The sequence below is a fragment of the Salvelinus fontinalis genome, chromosome 2 (genome assembly GCF_029448725.1).
Source record: "Salvelinus fontinalis isolate EN_2023a chromosome 2, ASM2944872v1, whole genome shotgun sequence".
NCBI classification, from domain to species: domain Eukaryota; kingdom Metazoa; phylum Chordata; class Actinopteri; order Salmoniformes; family Salmonidae; genus Salvelinus; species Salvelinus fontinalis.
Window position 1 is genome coordinate 88,178,581 of NC_074666.1, and position 13,508 is coordinate 88,192,088.

At 43.7% G+C, this 13,508-nt stretch overlaps 1 protein-coding gene across 2 annotated transcripts; it reads left to right on the plus strand.

Moving 5' to 3' along the window:
- The first annotated feature begins 1,409 nt into the window (after positions 1–1,409).
- On the plus strand, positions 1,410–12,389 carry LOC129830815 (ribonucleoprotein PTB-binding 1-like). Of its 2 annotated transcripts, XM_055893570.1 has the most exons (15): positions 1,410–1,769; positions 4,531–4,597; positions 4,761–5,230; positions 6,869–7,060; positions 7,169–7,289; positions 7,885–7,985; positions 8,111–8,182; positions 8,496–8,574; positions 8,922–9,097; positions 9,236–9,317; positions 9,427–9,566; positions 10,002–10,073; positions 10,231–10,362; positions 10,999–11,058; positions 11,155–12,389. In XM_055893570.1, exons 1-15 carry the CDS (start codon positions 1,416–1,418, stop codon positions 11,287–11,289), a joined length of 2,253 nt encoding a protein of 750 aa, XP_055749545.1. In that variant the 5' UTR covers positions 1,410–1,415; the 3' UTR covers positions 11,290–12,389. The 2 variants fall into 2 exon arrangements, with proteins under 2 accessions (XP_055749545.1, XP_055749553.1); XM_055893578.1 differs by lacking the exon at positions 8,111–8,182 and having other exon boundaries at positions 11,155–12,387.
- Positions 12,390–13,508: the final 1,119 nt, after the last annotated feature.

Below are 13,508 nucleotides of genomic sequence, written 5' to 3' on the forward strand. Positions count from 1 at the left end.
AACAATGCCTTGAAACACTACAATTCAGTCTATGACTATATCAATAAACTGTAGCCCAGGCCAACTCTACTCTTAGAAAGAATGGTACTATCTACTTAAAAGGGTTCTCCGGCTGTCCCCATAGGAGATCCCTTTTTGGTTCCAGGTGGTACCCCTTTTGGTTCCAAGTAGAACCCTATTGGGTTCCATGTATAACATTTTCCCCAAAGGGTTATACCTGGAACCATAAAAGGTTATCCTATGGGGAAAGCAGAAGGACACTTTTGTAACCTTTTTCTCTAAGAGTGTATGTGAGTCCAATAAGAATGTAATGAATGACTGTAACTGTCTTGAACAACAATGGGTCCTGGAGAAGACTAGCCTAACTTCATCAGGGCAAAAGGCCTTCATCAGGGCAGAAGGCACCTCAACTTTATTTTTATTTGGTAACATTGCATAATTAAAAAATAATTATAAACCAACTTTGGGAAAAGTTATAGTCCTAATGAACATTCGATAAATCGAACGTATTGTAACGACCCTGGGTTTATAAGCGCGCCGGACCTCGGGCTTAGGAGGTCGAGGGTTCGAGACCTGCTCCCTGCCTGTTTCATTACAGTATGCACCACACAGAACGCACTGCAACTGCCTCTGCAACGCAATGCTGCATGGCAAACGCAGCGTTCCATTGGAAATACATGTACTTCTGGTGTATCGAAACGCAATGACACAGTCGGTGTGTTCGAAGCGTCACGGTGATCTCCCCTGTCAATGTATCTTTGTTAGATACTGTGTAGAAGACATGAATAACAATTATTTTTAGCTAGCAAATATAGCTAGCAAGCATAACTTAACCAAGCTAACGAAAATACACACATTCTCAGGTAGATTCTGTCAACGTTACATCATTTTACGAAGTAACTAGCTAGCTACAGTTAATAGTTAAATTAGCTAGCTAACATTATATCTGTCACTGACTTGGTACTCACCTTCATAGTTGTCTATGTAGCTTCCTATATAGATCTTGAACCCCTTTTCATTCTTGCTAGCTGGAGTCTCGGAGGCTGATTTAACAATTCGATGTACATCATTAATATTAATTTGAGGCAAGTCCTGAAGACAAAAACTGTGACATAGTGGTAGTAACGTTATATCGCCGATAACAACTAGACTGACCGGAAATTGCCAAACCGATAGGAAGTATGTTTAGAACGTTCGATCATGGAATGTGCATAAGGGCTATTCAATGTACTGGATCATGTAGATTTGTTGAACTTGCAGTGGGCATCACTGGTTTTAATTTATGACAGGCAAGCTACAGTCAGCAACTACCCGCCCCGCTCATGACGTGACGTGGTATAAAAAAAATGCATCCTCTCGTCCAATTAGAAACCGAGTTGCGCCCACGTGTGTATTGTTTAAACTGCTCAAATCTGATGGTGTTGTCAGTTTCAGAAAACTTCCAAGCAAAAGTGATGGCGGCCGCGGCGTCCGTTAGCGCAGCTGCCAGAGAAGAAAATCCAAATGCAGGGCCCAATTTCGCTAGCCGTCCACTTCACGAAAACTATGACCCCGCTGTCGAACACGAGAATTGGGTATCCAAGGATCCCGAACTCGATCCCAGTGATGGGGATGCATCATCTGACAACGAGTGTCAGCGAAGGGTCGATGAAGAGTTGACGACGCTTAGCCCTGAAGAGATTGAGAGTCGCTTGGACAGAACTCGTCGAGAGTTTTACAATCGCCGGAAAATCATAATTAAAAACCTGCCATCCGATGTTAGCAATCAGGTAAGCTTTCTGAACTCTGTTTCGTTTTCACAAGCGTTAGATTTCTAACGCGGGTCAGTAATTGCATCAGATCATGTCAAGCCCAGGCTGCAGCTGTTGAATCTAATAAATATAAACAATTAATTACCATACCCTTGCCATGAAATTGACATATAGCTATATTACTAGTAATTTAACTGAGTTCGCTGGCTTTTGGTGATTTCTATTTTCTAGCTAGCTTCTCTTACCGTTAGCTAGCATAGTTTCGTAGTAACTAACAATGATTTGCTGACTAATTGTCTTAATTAATTATGTCGCGAATAAACTGATGTCTCAACGTATCTGGTACGTGGTAGGTGATGTTTGGTGGTTATTCTGGGCCTGGCTGCAATTGCCCACTCCAGCATCGCGCGTGGTTGATGGACAAGTTGAAAGTGCAGAATTAAAATCCTCGTGCGGAAAGGCAATGCTAGTTGCTAACGTTCGCAAAACGGTTTGTTTTGACAAGGAATTGTCAGGCCATGGATTGACATGTATTGTATGTGACTGGTTCAAAAGTGTCGTTAAAATATTTTCAGTTAATTTCCCTCATTGAAACAAACTTCATGGCCCTGGAACATTTTGTAAAACAAAGTTGGAACACGCTTGACTCGTGGGGAACTGTGGCTTGTGCGCGTTTCATTGTTTGCGTGGGTGCCTATTGGGAGTTCGAGATGGGAACGTGAGTCGCAGTGACAAAGGGTTGAAGGTGTAGAGGCAACGTAACCGCTTTCAGAAAATGCTAGACAGCATTGCGATTCGTTTGTGGAACAGGCAAAGCGTTGTGGAACAACATTTCTCATAGCACAGTGAATGGGCAACTGTTTCCCACCATTTCCCAATGTCTGGGGATAACTTTGCTTTTGTTACATGTTGGCAAAGACACCTGTTGCAAGCAATCATTCAATTGTTTAAAAATCAATACTGGTGATCATTTAGGTATACTCATTGTTGTGGAAAGCACTTGCCAATATCACACTATTCCTAATTGGACATTTAAAAAAAACTGATAACAACATGACTCGACCCCCCCCAAAAAAAATGTTTTAACTTCTTTGGGGCACCCCCCCTTCTCAATTTCCACCTAAAGACATACCCTAATCTAACTGCCTGTAGCTCGGGCTCAGAAGCAAGGATATGCATATTCTTGGTATCATTTGAAAGGAAACACTCTGAATTTTGAATGTAGGAGAATATAACACAATAGATCTGGTAGAATAAAATTCAAGGAATTAAACATACGTTTTCTGTTTTTTATTGTTGCTGCATCATCTTTCAAATGACCAAGAACAGCCAAACATACAGATAGGATGCTGTGGATGATTTGAATGAAGAACATAATTTGGCAACAATAGCTGAGCAAAGTTTTAGACAGAACTTCAAAAATGAGCGAGCTACATGACATTGAGCGTGAAGTCACCCAGGTGTCCCACACAAATATACCCAAGTGGCCGAATTGGTACAGTGATACATTTTGAAGGAAAGCTAGATTTCAAGATGATCAGTGGTCATTGGGCCAAAATAGTCAATCAACGATAGACCGGTCCTACCATTGGTGCGCAATGAGGTCATTGATTGGTGTCTTCCAATCGGTTTGTTTCGGTCAATACGTCCCGGGAAAAGAGCCATCATGTATGGTTGTTTTAGTAACAACCAGAGGATTGCAATGAAACCAACCATGACTGGATAAACGTTTGTTTAGTGTGTTTAATTACCACGAACGCTTCGTCCAAAGTTGAATGAGACGGAAATCACGACGCAACCGGTTTACAAATGTTTCGTGTTAGGCTATAAAAATGGATTTGATCAAACAAAACAAACATTCACTGTGTAGTTAGTACACTTGGCATTGCCACCAGAGGAAGATCTTCAATGGTAAGCGATTTATTTTATTGTTATTTCTGACTTTCGTGACGCTAATGCTTCCTCAGAAAATCATCCTCAGAAAATCACATGTTTGCTTTTGCAGTAAACCTTTTTGAAATCTGACACAGTGGCTGGATTAATAAGACGTTCATCTTCTAAATGATGTAAGATACATGTATTTCCAAGAATGTTTAATCCAACGAATGGTGTATTTAAAATGTTAGCTCTCTGCAGTTTCACCGGATGTTGGCCTGGTGGGACGTTAGCGTCTCACCTACCCTAGAGAAGTTAATGGAAAGCTGGTCAGTGAATGAAAGTAGACATGTAGATGGAGCTACACAAGATGGCTTTAGATTAGGGATGTTAACACCACATTAGTTTATGTTCTCAAGTGATTGTAGTGTCTAACACTTAATTTTAAGCTTAATTTATGCCTGCAATACTACCATTGTATGGTTAAAAGTAGACCTGTACTAATCTGGGAATATCTCATTTTAAGTGTTCTGTGGTAGTTGGAGAAGAATAACCCATTGATTTATTGTAATGGTATTCATTTAGGTTAAGTTATTAGTTTAGTAGCGGTGGGCTATCACTGCTAAATCGTTGCTTCCATGCCCAAAAATATGATAGAACCAACAATCACAAAAATAAAAACTAGATGGGAAGAATCTAAAATGGCATTATTTTTGAGTCACTCAGGTGGCATAAGAACACCGCATAAGCCCGGGCAAGATGTGTAGAATTGCAGGAAATGAGCTTCAAAAAAGCAATTTATATCTGGCCAAGGAGGGCTTTTAAAAATGTTGGCTGGAGGATGCTGTGGCAAAAAATATAGGGGAAACACTGATTGTAGCTAACCACACTTTCTCCCTTTCAGGAGGTTCATGAGCTGTTGCGCAACTATGACTTGAAGTACTGCTTTGTGGACAAATACAAGGGAACAGGTAGGTAAAACAAAGACTAAAATGTAAATCCCAGTAAGACTAATTGGATGCAGCAGGCTCTCTGACTGAGCTAGACAGATTCCTCAACTCTCTTCCTATTTTGAGCAATGTAACTTTCCGCATAGTTCTTCACAAGGTCTTGGCTCATGTTCTCTTCCCTCAGCCTTCGTCACACTGCTCCATGGGGAGCAGGCACAATGTGCCATCAAAGAGTTCCACCAGCACATGATGCGGGAGCGGGAGATCTCTGTGCAGCTGCAGCCCACCGACGCACTGCTGTGCATCGCCAACCTGCCCCACGCTTTCTCCCAGCAGCAGTTTGAGGAGCTGGTGAGACCCTTCGGCAACCTAGAGCGCTGCTTCCTGGTCCACAGCGCCTCCACTGGCCACTCCAAGGGCTACGGCTTCGTGGAGTACATGAAGAAGGACTCTGCGGCTAGGGCTAAGTCTGAGCTGCTGGGGAAGCAGCTGGGCTCAAGGATGCTGTATGTCCACTGGACTGAGGTGGGCTCCCTCACCTACCCCCTGCTGCACTCCAGGTGTCTCTGTGTGGACCGTCTGCCCCCCAGCCTGCTGACTGCCCAGGACCTCCGCAATGCCCTGGCCGACACGCACGCACCCATCTTCTGCCAGGTCAGTCACATGCGGACACGCACACAGCAACTCCAACGCCCTCTCACACAAACTCACACTGATATTTTCAGAGGATTTAACATGTGTATCTGGCTCTTATGAATAGTATATATCTATTAGCTTTTCTCAGTTCAATTTGTACCTTAGTGGCTCCAGTATACTCTAGTAGCAAGCAGAACATACCTGCTTGTACTTTTGACACTACTTTTTACTTTAGTCATGAAAGCTGTTCCAACTGTTTCCCTCTAGGTTTTTTTAAATCTGTGGTGTCAGAGTTAGCGTGGGCATGGCTAATGGCACGGTATTAGAGGCCCTCTTGGCCTCAGAAACACCATTATTGTTTTAAAGCTAATTTCCTGCACTTCTACACATTTTGCCATTACTTATAGCGATTAAACACTTTGCCATTACTTATACCCCTTACTTATACCCCTTTCTTATGCTATCTGGGTGACTCAAACGTATAACAAAATCAATGGATGGCCAACGCTATGACATTTTTTTGGAATTTTAGATTGTCCTGGACTGTTTTTACTTAGCTTGTTAGTTCTTAAAGATCTTGGTTTTATATCAAAAACATTTTGCTCCATTGTCTTGTCTACATACTTTATATCTGGTTTAAGTTTACACTGAATATTTTACCGTCCTGAATAATTTATTCTTTTTTATTATATATTTTTTTTTTAAATAAGTGGTGACCACAATTTAAAAACGGCGGTGGACTGCTGCTAAGTGCATGTAGGGGAAACACAGCAACTGCTTTTGTTTACACTGAGCAAGTGTGTTTGACACATCTGTTTGAGGTAGCTCTGCTCCAAGGTTCAGGTGGTTGTGTTATCATGTAACATGGGGCATCTGTAGTGATGAAAGGGTCTTGGGCAGTTCACATAAAGGAGGTGGATATGGATTGAGTATTTTTGTATGAATCTGGCTTTCGAGCCCTCACCTTTTGACCTGCTTTTCCTGTGGCCACTCTGTTTCTTTAGCAATGAGCATTGCTGGTTTCTATGGTGATGTCAGCAGGCCTCTGGTCAGTCAGCAGGCCTCTGGCCCTACAGGCCTTTCTGGAATGAGACAGCAGTGTCCTTTTGGCACCACATACACACAGTCATTCATATACCTATAGGGCACAGTAGTTTGAGGTCTGGCAGAACACTGTTGCGTAATAGTGTGAGTGAGGCAATTTAACTATTGGACAGGTTAACTCAGCAATATGAAGCAAGGTCTTGATACATTGTTTATGACCTTTTTGTAGATCATTGATTGGTAATTGCTTTTAAACGTTGAGACTCCAGTAGTAGCTGTGGCCAACTAGAGAGAAAAGATTTGGGAACATGAAGTCTGAAGTATTTTCTCTACTTTATATTACAGAATGCCACTGGGCATGATTCAGTTTAATCCCATCTACTGTCTCTACCATCGTATCAAATACGTTTTTTTACTAATTGCTGTAAGGAAAGTTATCTATCATAGTGTGTCAAGATGTCAATGTCAAGATGTTTATTATTACTGAATTCTTCTGTCTAAACCTATTTCAATGGCAAACATAGAATTAAGTGAATTTGGCAGAACCAAGGCTTAGTATTAGTTTTGGACTGATGGCACAAGGAATGCATATTTAACTTAATTTTCCTTCAGTTGGCTCAGGGCCAGGATGACAGTTTCCGGCGGTTTGCCATGTTGGAGTTCTCCTCAGCAGAGATGGCTGAGCAGGTGCAGCGAGAGGCTGACGGCAGGGCGCTAGGTGGGACCCACATCCGTGTCTCCTTCTGTGCCCCTGGACCCCCGGGAAGGAGCATGCTGGCTGCCCTCATCGCTGCCCAGACCATGGTAAAGACTTTTTGGTTGCCACACCAGACCATATGTTTGAACTAGTACTCCCTTGTGTTACTGTGGTAAAACAACTGTTCTGAATGGCTGTCCTCCCCTTCTCCACAGGCCCTGAACCGAGGGAAAGGTCTCCTCCCTGAGCCCACAGCCATGCAGATCCTCACAGGCCTCAGTAACCCTGCCACCCTCAAGATGCTGCTCAACCCCCTAAACCAGGGCAGGAAACAAGGTGAGTAAGATCATGCTATTTCCTAAAGGAAGACAATGTATGGTATGAGTCTCTTACCCTGGTGTTAATGCTTTAAAGCAGGGGTGTCAAACTCATTTCATGTTGGGTGTAGTGTCTTCTGTTTTTCCTTTTAATTATGACCTAGACAACCAGGTGAGTGGAGTTCCTTACTAATTAGTGACCTTAATTCATTAATCAAGTACAAAGGAGGAGCCAAACCCCGTAGAAATTCAGTGGAATGAGTTTGACACGTGCTTTTAAGCTACAATGGTTAACTTTTTCGGCGACCCAACCAATTTCACATAGAATGTGAGTTATAGATCTGTCATTCTCATTGTAAGCAAGTCTGAGAAGTGGTAGATATTTCCTATGTGTGCAATTTCTATGCTTCTCAATACGTTTTTTGTCTCTTACTTACGGTTTTATACACCAGCTGAAAATATATTTCACAGCGGTTTAGGTCACACAATGACCTTGTTTTGTTATGAAATTAGGCAAATTATTAGAATTTTAGCAACAAGGATGCATATTGCACCTTTAATGCATGGTGAAATAATAGGTTGTCAGGTCCTAAGGTCAAATGGTCTCTCTGCAGGTCTCCTTGGTGCTGCTCCCACCATGCCGCTGCTGGCTAACCCTGCCCTCTCTGCTGCTCTGCTCCAGCTCCTCCTCCAGAACCAGGCCCAAGTTCAACAGGTACCCTGCATACCATGCCCTGCATACTCACCACCTCGCTCTCCTCCAGCTCCTCTCCCCTCTTTTGTTGGTTCATTAGTCTCTCTCATCCACACTTCTCCTACTTTATTCTCTCCTACTATCAGCAAGCCTTTTTGGGGAATCATCTTCTCTGGGCTCAGGTGCTGCACAATAAAGAGAATCGACTACTTCCCTGTGTGAGTGATCACTGAGCGCGTGTGTAGATGTGCGTGTGTTAGATGTAGGTTTGTCGTGAAGGGACTGCTCCCTAAACCAAAGCCGGTAAATGCTCTCCCTCAAGTGTTTCTTTCTGCTGCTTTCTTTTTTACGTGCTTTTCTAGTCATATTAATGTGCAACTGGTTTGGTTTTGGAATGTCTTGGTGTGAATTTTGTTGACTGACAATTCTGGAATGTGATGACATTTTTGGTTCAGTAAATATCTGGTATGTAGACAGTTTTTATCATCTTGTGGGTCACTGAGGCGTGTGTCTAACTCGTGTCTCCTACAGGCAGGGCTGATGGGGGACAACCTTCTGGCTGCTATGCCTCTCCAGCAGGGAGTCCATCTGCTAGGAGACCTGCCTCAAGGTTTCGCTTCCATTCATCTCATTTAAAAATTCTTTATTGGCGTGACTAATGTCTATTTTGTATTGCCAATACAACTCACTAGTAGCCGTTTCTCTAGTTTGGCTTATTTATCACATACGGCAATGCTCTACATTGATGCTCAGCATATGCATGCTATGCTAGCCCTGCTGGTCTGTTAGTGATTTACATTACAGCTTCTTTACACATGTAGTGGATTTGGGCAGTACTTATTACATCTAGGTTATTTACTATGTCAGTGTTGTATTGATTTTCAGTGTGATCGCAGGGCTCTCTACAGTGTAGTGATGGGGTGTTATATTAATAAGCTGTTTGTCTCGTGTCCTCAGGCGGTGTGGTTCCATCCCTGGGCCTCCAGTCAGACTCTATGGGCCCCAGAAACCCCCACTCTATGGGTCGCCCCCTGGGCAGAGAGTCTCCCACCAGCTTCTCCCAGAACCCCTCCCCCACTCTCCACCCCCACCTGGGTGGAGTGATGGGGGCAGAGGGGCCTACAGCACCTGGGGTATGATTAAAATACTCTATACTTTTCTAATATTGTCCCTACTAGCAGGGATGCTCAAGTCATTGTGCCTCATTACATAACATCAAGTCCCCTGATTTATTTAAAAAAAAAAAATTGTTTAAATGTCTTCTCCAATAGGTGTCCATACTAGGATACCCTCCCAACGATTTGAGTCTTCCCCAGAACCCCTTCAATGTCCACAGCCTGTTCCCATCCTCAGGTGAGCTGCCCCTCCTACTGTCTGCAGCCTGTGAAGTTTGACTGATTCTTTCCCAGTACTGACCAATAGTTTTTTTTGACATTTTCCATTCCTGCCGTCCTTCACTCAGGCGCCAACTGCAGGCCCCACCCTTACAGGAAGAGACCAGCGCTAGGCAACTCATCCAACCAGCGCACACAGAACATCCACTGTAACTACAGGCTGCGCTACCAGGAGTCCTACACCCCAGACTACCCCCCAATACACCAGGTAGGTCCCCCTTATCCTCTAACCTTTACTGTCCAGCCCTAGTGCCTGGCATGGGTGATCTGATGTGATAGAATGCCTGGTCATTGATGTTTATTTGATATCTGAGGACACTGCTGTCTTGGTTAAGGTCATTGTGGCCACAGGTGGGTTTTCTAACTCTCTGGCTGCCCAGTGGTCAGTGCGTGGGCTTTTCTAGTGTGATGGAACACAGTGGGCCTGCTTATCAGCACCACTTCCTGCCTGTCTGGTAACCCTGTCCTCACAATGGTTTGAACCTAGGGTCTTCTGCCTCACAAACACAGGACTGCCCGCTTGACAACATAGTAGCCAGATGCGCCACCAAAAAGCTTGACGCTGTGGTTTAAGTGTACGGTACAATCTTAACTTGGTTACATGAGCAGCAGGTTTAATGGCGTCTGGCTCCTCTCTCCCCAGGACCCTCTGGCCCATCTGTATGAACAGCAGGAGGCTCTGGACACTGGAGCTCTGGCAGGGTTCGGACAGCAGGTAAGAGACACTATACCATCTCCACTATTCCCATCCAGCCTTCAAACTGTGGCATCTCTTGCCTTTTCAATCTTTACTCCCCTTTGTAATCTATTTTTTATATATGCATGTAGAACTGTACATGCAGCATAGGATAACATGATGAATGTCTCTGTAGCGGTTTGGCCACCCTGGCTACAGTGAGCAGGCCTCCTCCCACTATAGTTACCCCCCCAGCCCGCCCTCGTCTTCGTACTACAGCTCAGTGGCAACCGGCCCCGGCAGCCTCCCCTCCAGCCATCTCAACAAGGTAGGCCCACACTGATACGCACCCCCACTGCGGCTTAGACTTTCTCTGCCTCTTCCCAATGTAATCAACCGATATAATGAGGATTGAGTGTCTGATCAAAATATAAAGGTTGACCTCTGTTATTTAGACTTAGCGGAGATGTCTTGATGTCTGTTGGCTAGCCTAGCACCCATCATGTTGGGGACAATCTAAGTTCTAAACGTTATGAAAGTTGGGCTGCAAATGTTAATTGAAATTATTGGCTCAGTCTGCGTGTCCTTGGTCCACTCAGACGAATGCGGACAACACATTATCCGATATGCTTGAAGCCGGGCATTGTTGCATAACCACAGTAGCCATGCTGGCAGAACAATGACAAACAAAATGGTGGAGAATTGTCCCGCGGAGATTTTGTAGCGAAATCCTGTGTAGTCGGATGCGGATGTTCGATATTGCATATTTTTGTTTGAGTGGACTGTGTCAAAGTTGAAGGGATAGATCAGGCTTTACTGTGCCTGTCTAAGTGTAAAAATAAAGGGGAACAAAGACCCAAGCTGGCCGTCTTCACTGGAAATCAAATGTACATATTGTGCCTTTTAGATGAGACCAATGCTTTGTGGTTCTGTTTTGATCACTGAACACTGTTTGTCTGTTCAGGCTGTGGGCATGCCTCCGGTGAGCCACTCTAACACATACCCATCTGGCCTGGGGATGAAGGTCAGTGTGTCTCTTTGTCATTTTGTATGCCATTTCCTGTTCTGTCCCCATTTCTCACCATGGCATTGACAGTGGTTATGTCTCTGCCCCCTGTAGACTCCCGTTGGTGGTCACAAGCGTCTGATCCCATCTCCAGAGCCCAGCCCAGAAGGGGGCTACGTGGGACAACACTCTCAGGGCCTGGGGGGCCACTATGCTGACTCCTACCTGAAACGCAAGCGTATCTTCTAATGTAAACCAATCAAAGCTTCTTGTACGAGTTGCCAATTAACAGCCAGGATGTGGCTCATGGCTCCATTTCCCCCCCGGAGCTCCTCCAATCAGCTTTTAGGTTTGGGCTTGGTGGTCCAGTGGTCTCACTTGTGTTCCTGCCAGCGACCCCTGGAGGGCGCTGGGGGTCAGCCTGTCTAATCAGGACATAATGCTTGCCAGTATGGGAGTTGAGTTTTTTTTTTTGTAAATATGATTTCAGTGTGCTTGTAAAGTTTTATCTTTTTTTTTAATGTTTTTTTTTTTCCTATCAGGAAATCCTTATGTTTAAAAAACGGGGAGTTACCTTGTACTATAAGAAAATAATTGTAAAATCTGATTTCAGGTCTTTTTTCCTGTGTATTCTCTTCATTGGTTGGCTGAACACTTTCTTATTTTATTTTTTTAAATCTTTTTGCATTAGTTTTTTTTTCCTGTTGTGATCTGTCAACGGGTTTCTATTTTAAAATGTTTTGCCTCCCAATATTTTTGTATATAGTTTGTTTGATTGGATGGTGTTTTTCCCCGCTCCTTCCTCCTACAGGGGTTATGTACTGACTGTCTGGACAAGATTCAGGCCTTTACTTGGATTCACGTAGATCTGTGTAGCAGTACTGCCTTTGTCTTTCGTCCTTTGGAAAAACTCACCTTATCAAAACTAGTCTGGAATATGCTGTTTTCAACCCTTCACTCTTCCACCGCTCCATCTCATTTGGGAGCACGTTCTCTGCACTGAGTGTTTTAGTGTTGCACTTGGAGGACACAGCTGGGTCACAATTTTCCAGGTTTGTTGAATTTCTGTTCTCACTTTTCTTTTTTTTCTTTTTTGTGCTCTGCAGAATCGGTATATTCTGTGTTGGCGTGAGCTCTTTGTCTCAGTTATTATTTGCATCTCAACCACCATGGCACCTGACTTGCTCTCGTTTGTTCGGAGGGGATGTGTGCCTTATCCAGACTTTAATATCTACAGATTATAACAGTAAGCAGGAACACATGTGGCCTCTGTCCACTCAGTAGTTAATTCATGTTTAGCCCCTGAGGACAAACAGCCCCCCCTGCTGGTCTACAGGGGAGGGACAGCCACATGGGAGCCAACCTAGCCATGGCTCATTAATAAATGATAGTAGTTAATTCATGGTTAGGTTCTATAATTTATTAATGAGCCATGGCTAGGTTGGCTCCCATGTGGCTGTCCCTCCCCTGTAGACCAGCAGGGGGGGCTGTTTATCCTCAGGGGCTAAACTGAAATTTAATCTAGCTTGACAGTTGTAGAATTTTCTACCAGTCCAGGAGAAGTTGACTTCCTATCTGAAGTGTTACTGTGATGGGAGTGTCCAGTGACTCTTAACAGGTGTTTACTCTGCCTCGGGAGGTTTGCATCGATATTAAGTTTATGATTGGTCAGTGATTGAGTTCTTAGTCTGTGAAGAATAATCTGACATTTTTATTGTGATCACCATTACCTCTTGACTTCTGATGGGAACTGCAATTACACTTGAGCCTTAACAGTTTTTCCCTCATCTTCCCCCTCTGGGCTTTTTGACTACATTGACCCCCCCCCCCCCCCTTTGTTTTTGCCGTGTACATACTTTAAAGCTTGAACATTTCCTCTGAGTCCTAAACTCTTTTCTCAATCATATCTTTGGCCTCTGGTCTGTTTTAAGATTGAAACTGCTTCTCAATATTTTGTGTATATTTTAGTGACCATTACTGAGTGCAGCCACCTGTCTGATGGTAGATTTCCCCATGTTCTGTATAGACCAATAGGTGCTGCTGTATGATATGAATGAAGATTGCTTTTGTTTTTCCTCATACAAGAAGATCATCTCATCTGTCATCCGTACTGCCATATGTCTGTTTTGGAGCAAGTAAATGTTATTTAATTCATCTTTTTGTGTTCAATTCATTTCCATGGTCAATACGCTGGCTGTGTTAGACAGCACTTCTGTTACATTTTGATGCTGTTAACTCAGGAAAACACTGACTTGCAAAGTTTGGTTGACAACGTTGCCATGGATGCAGCCACCACACCTGAGCCCCCCTGCCTCCTCTCATGAGTGAGGAACACAGATCAAACTTGTAAGTAAATGATTTACTCTTATGGCTCTCTACAGTCCCCCTTTGGGTTGTTCATGTTATTTATAACAATACCTCCATAAACCTTAACCGTCAAATTAATACATTTGGAGTCCTGTACTCAG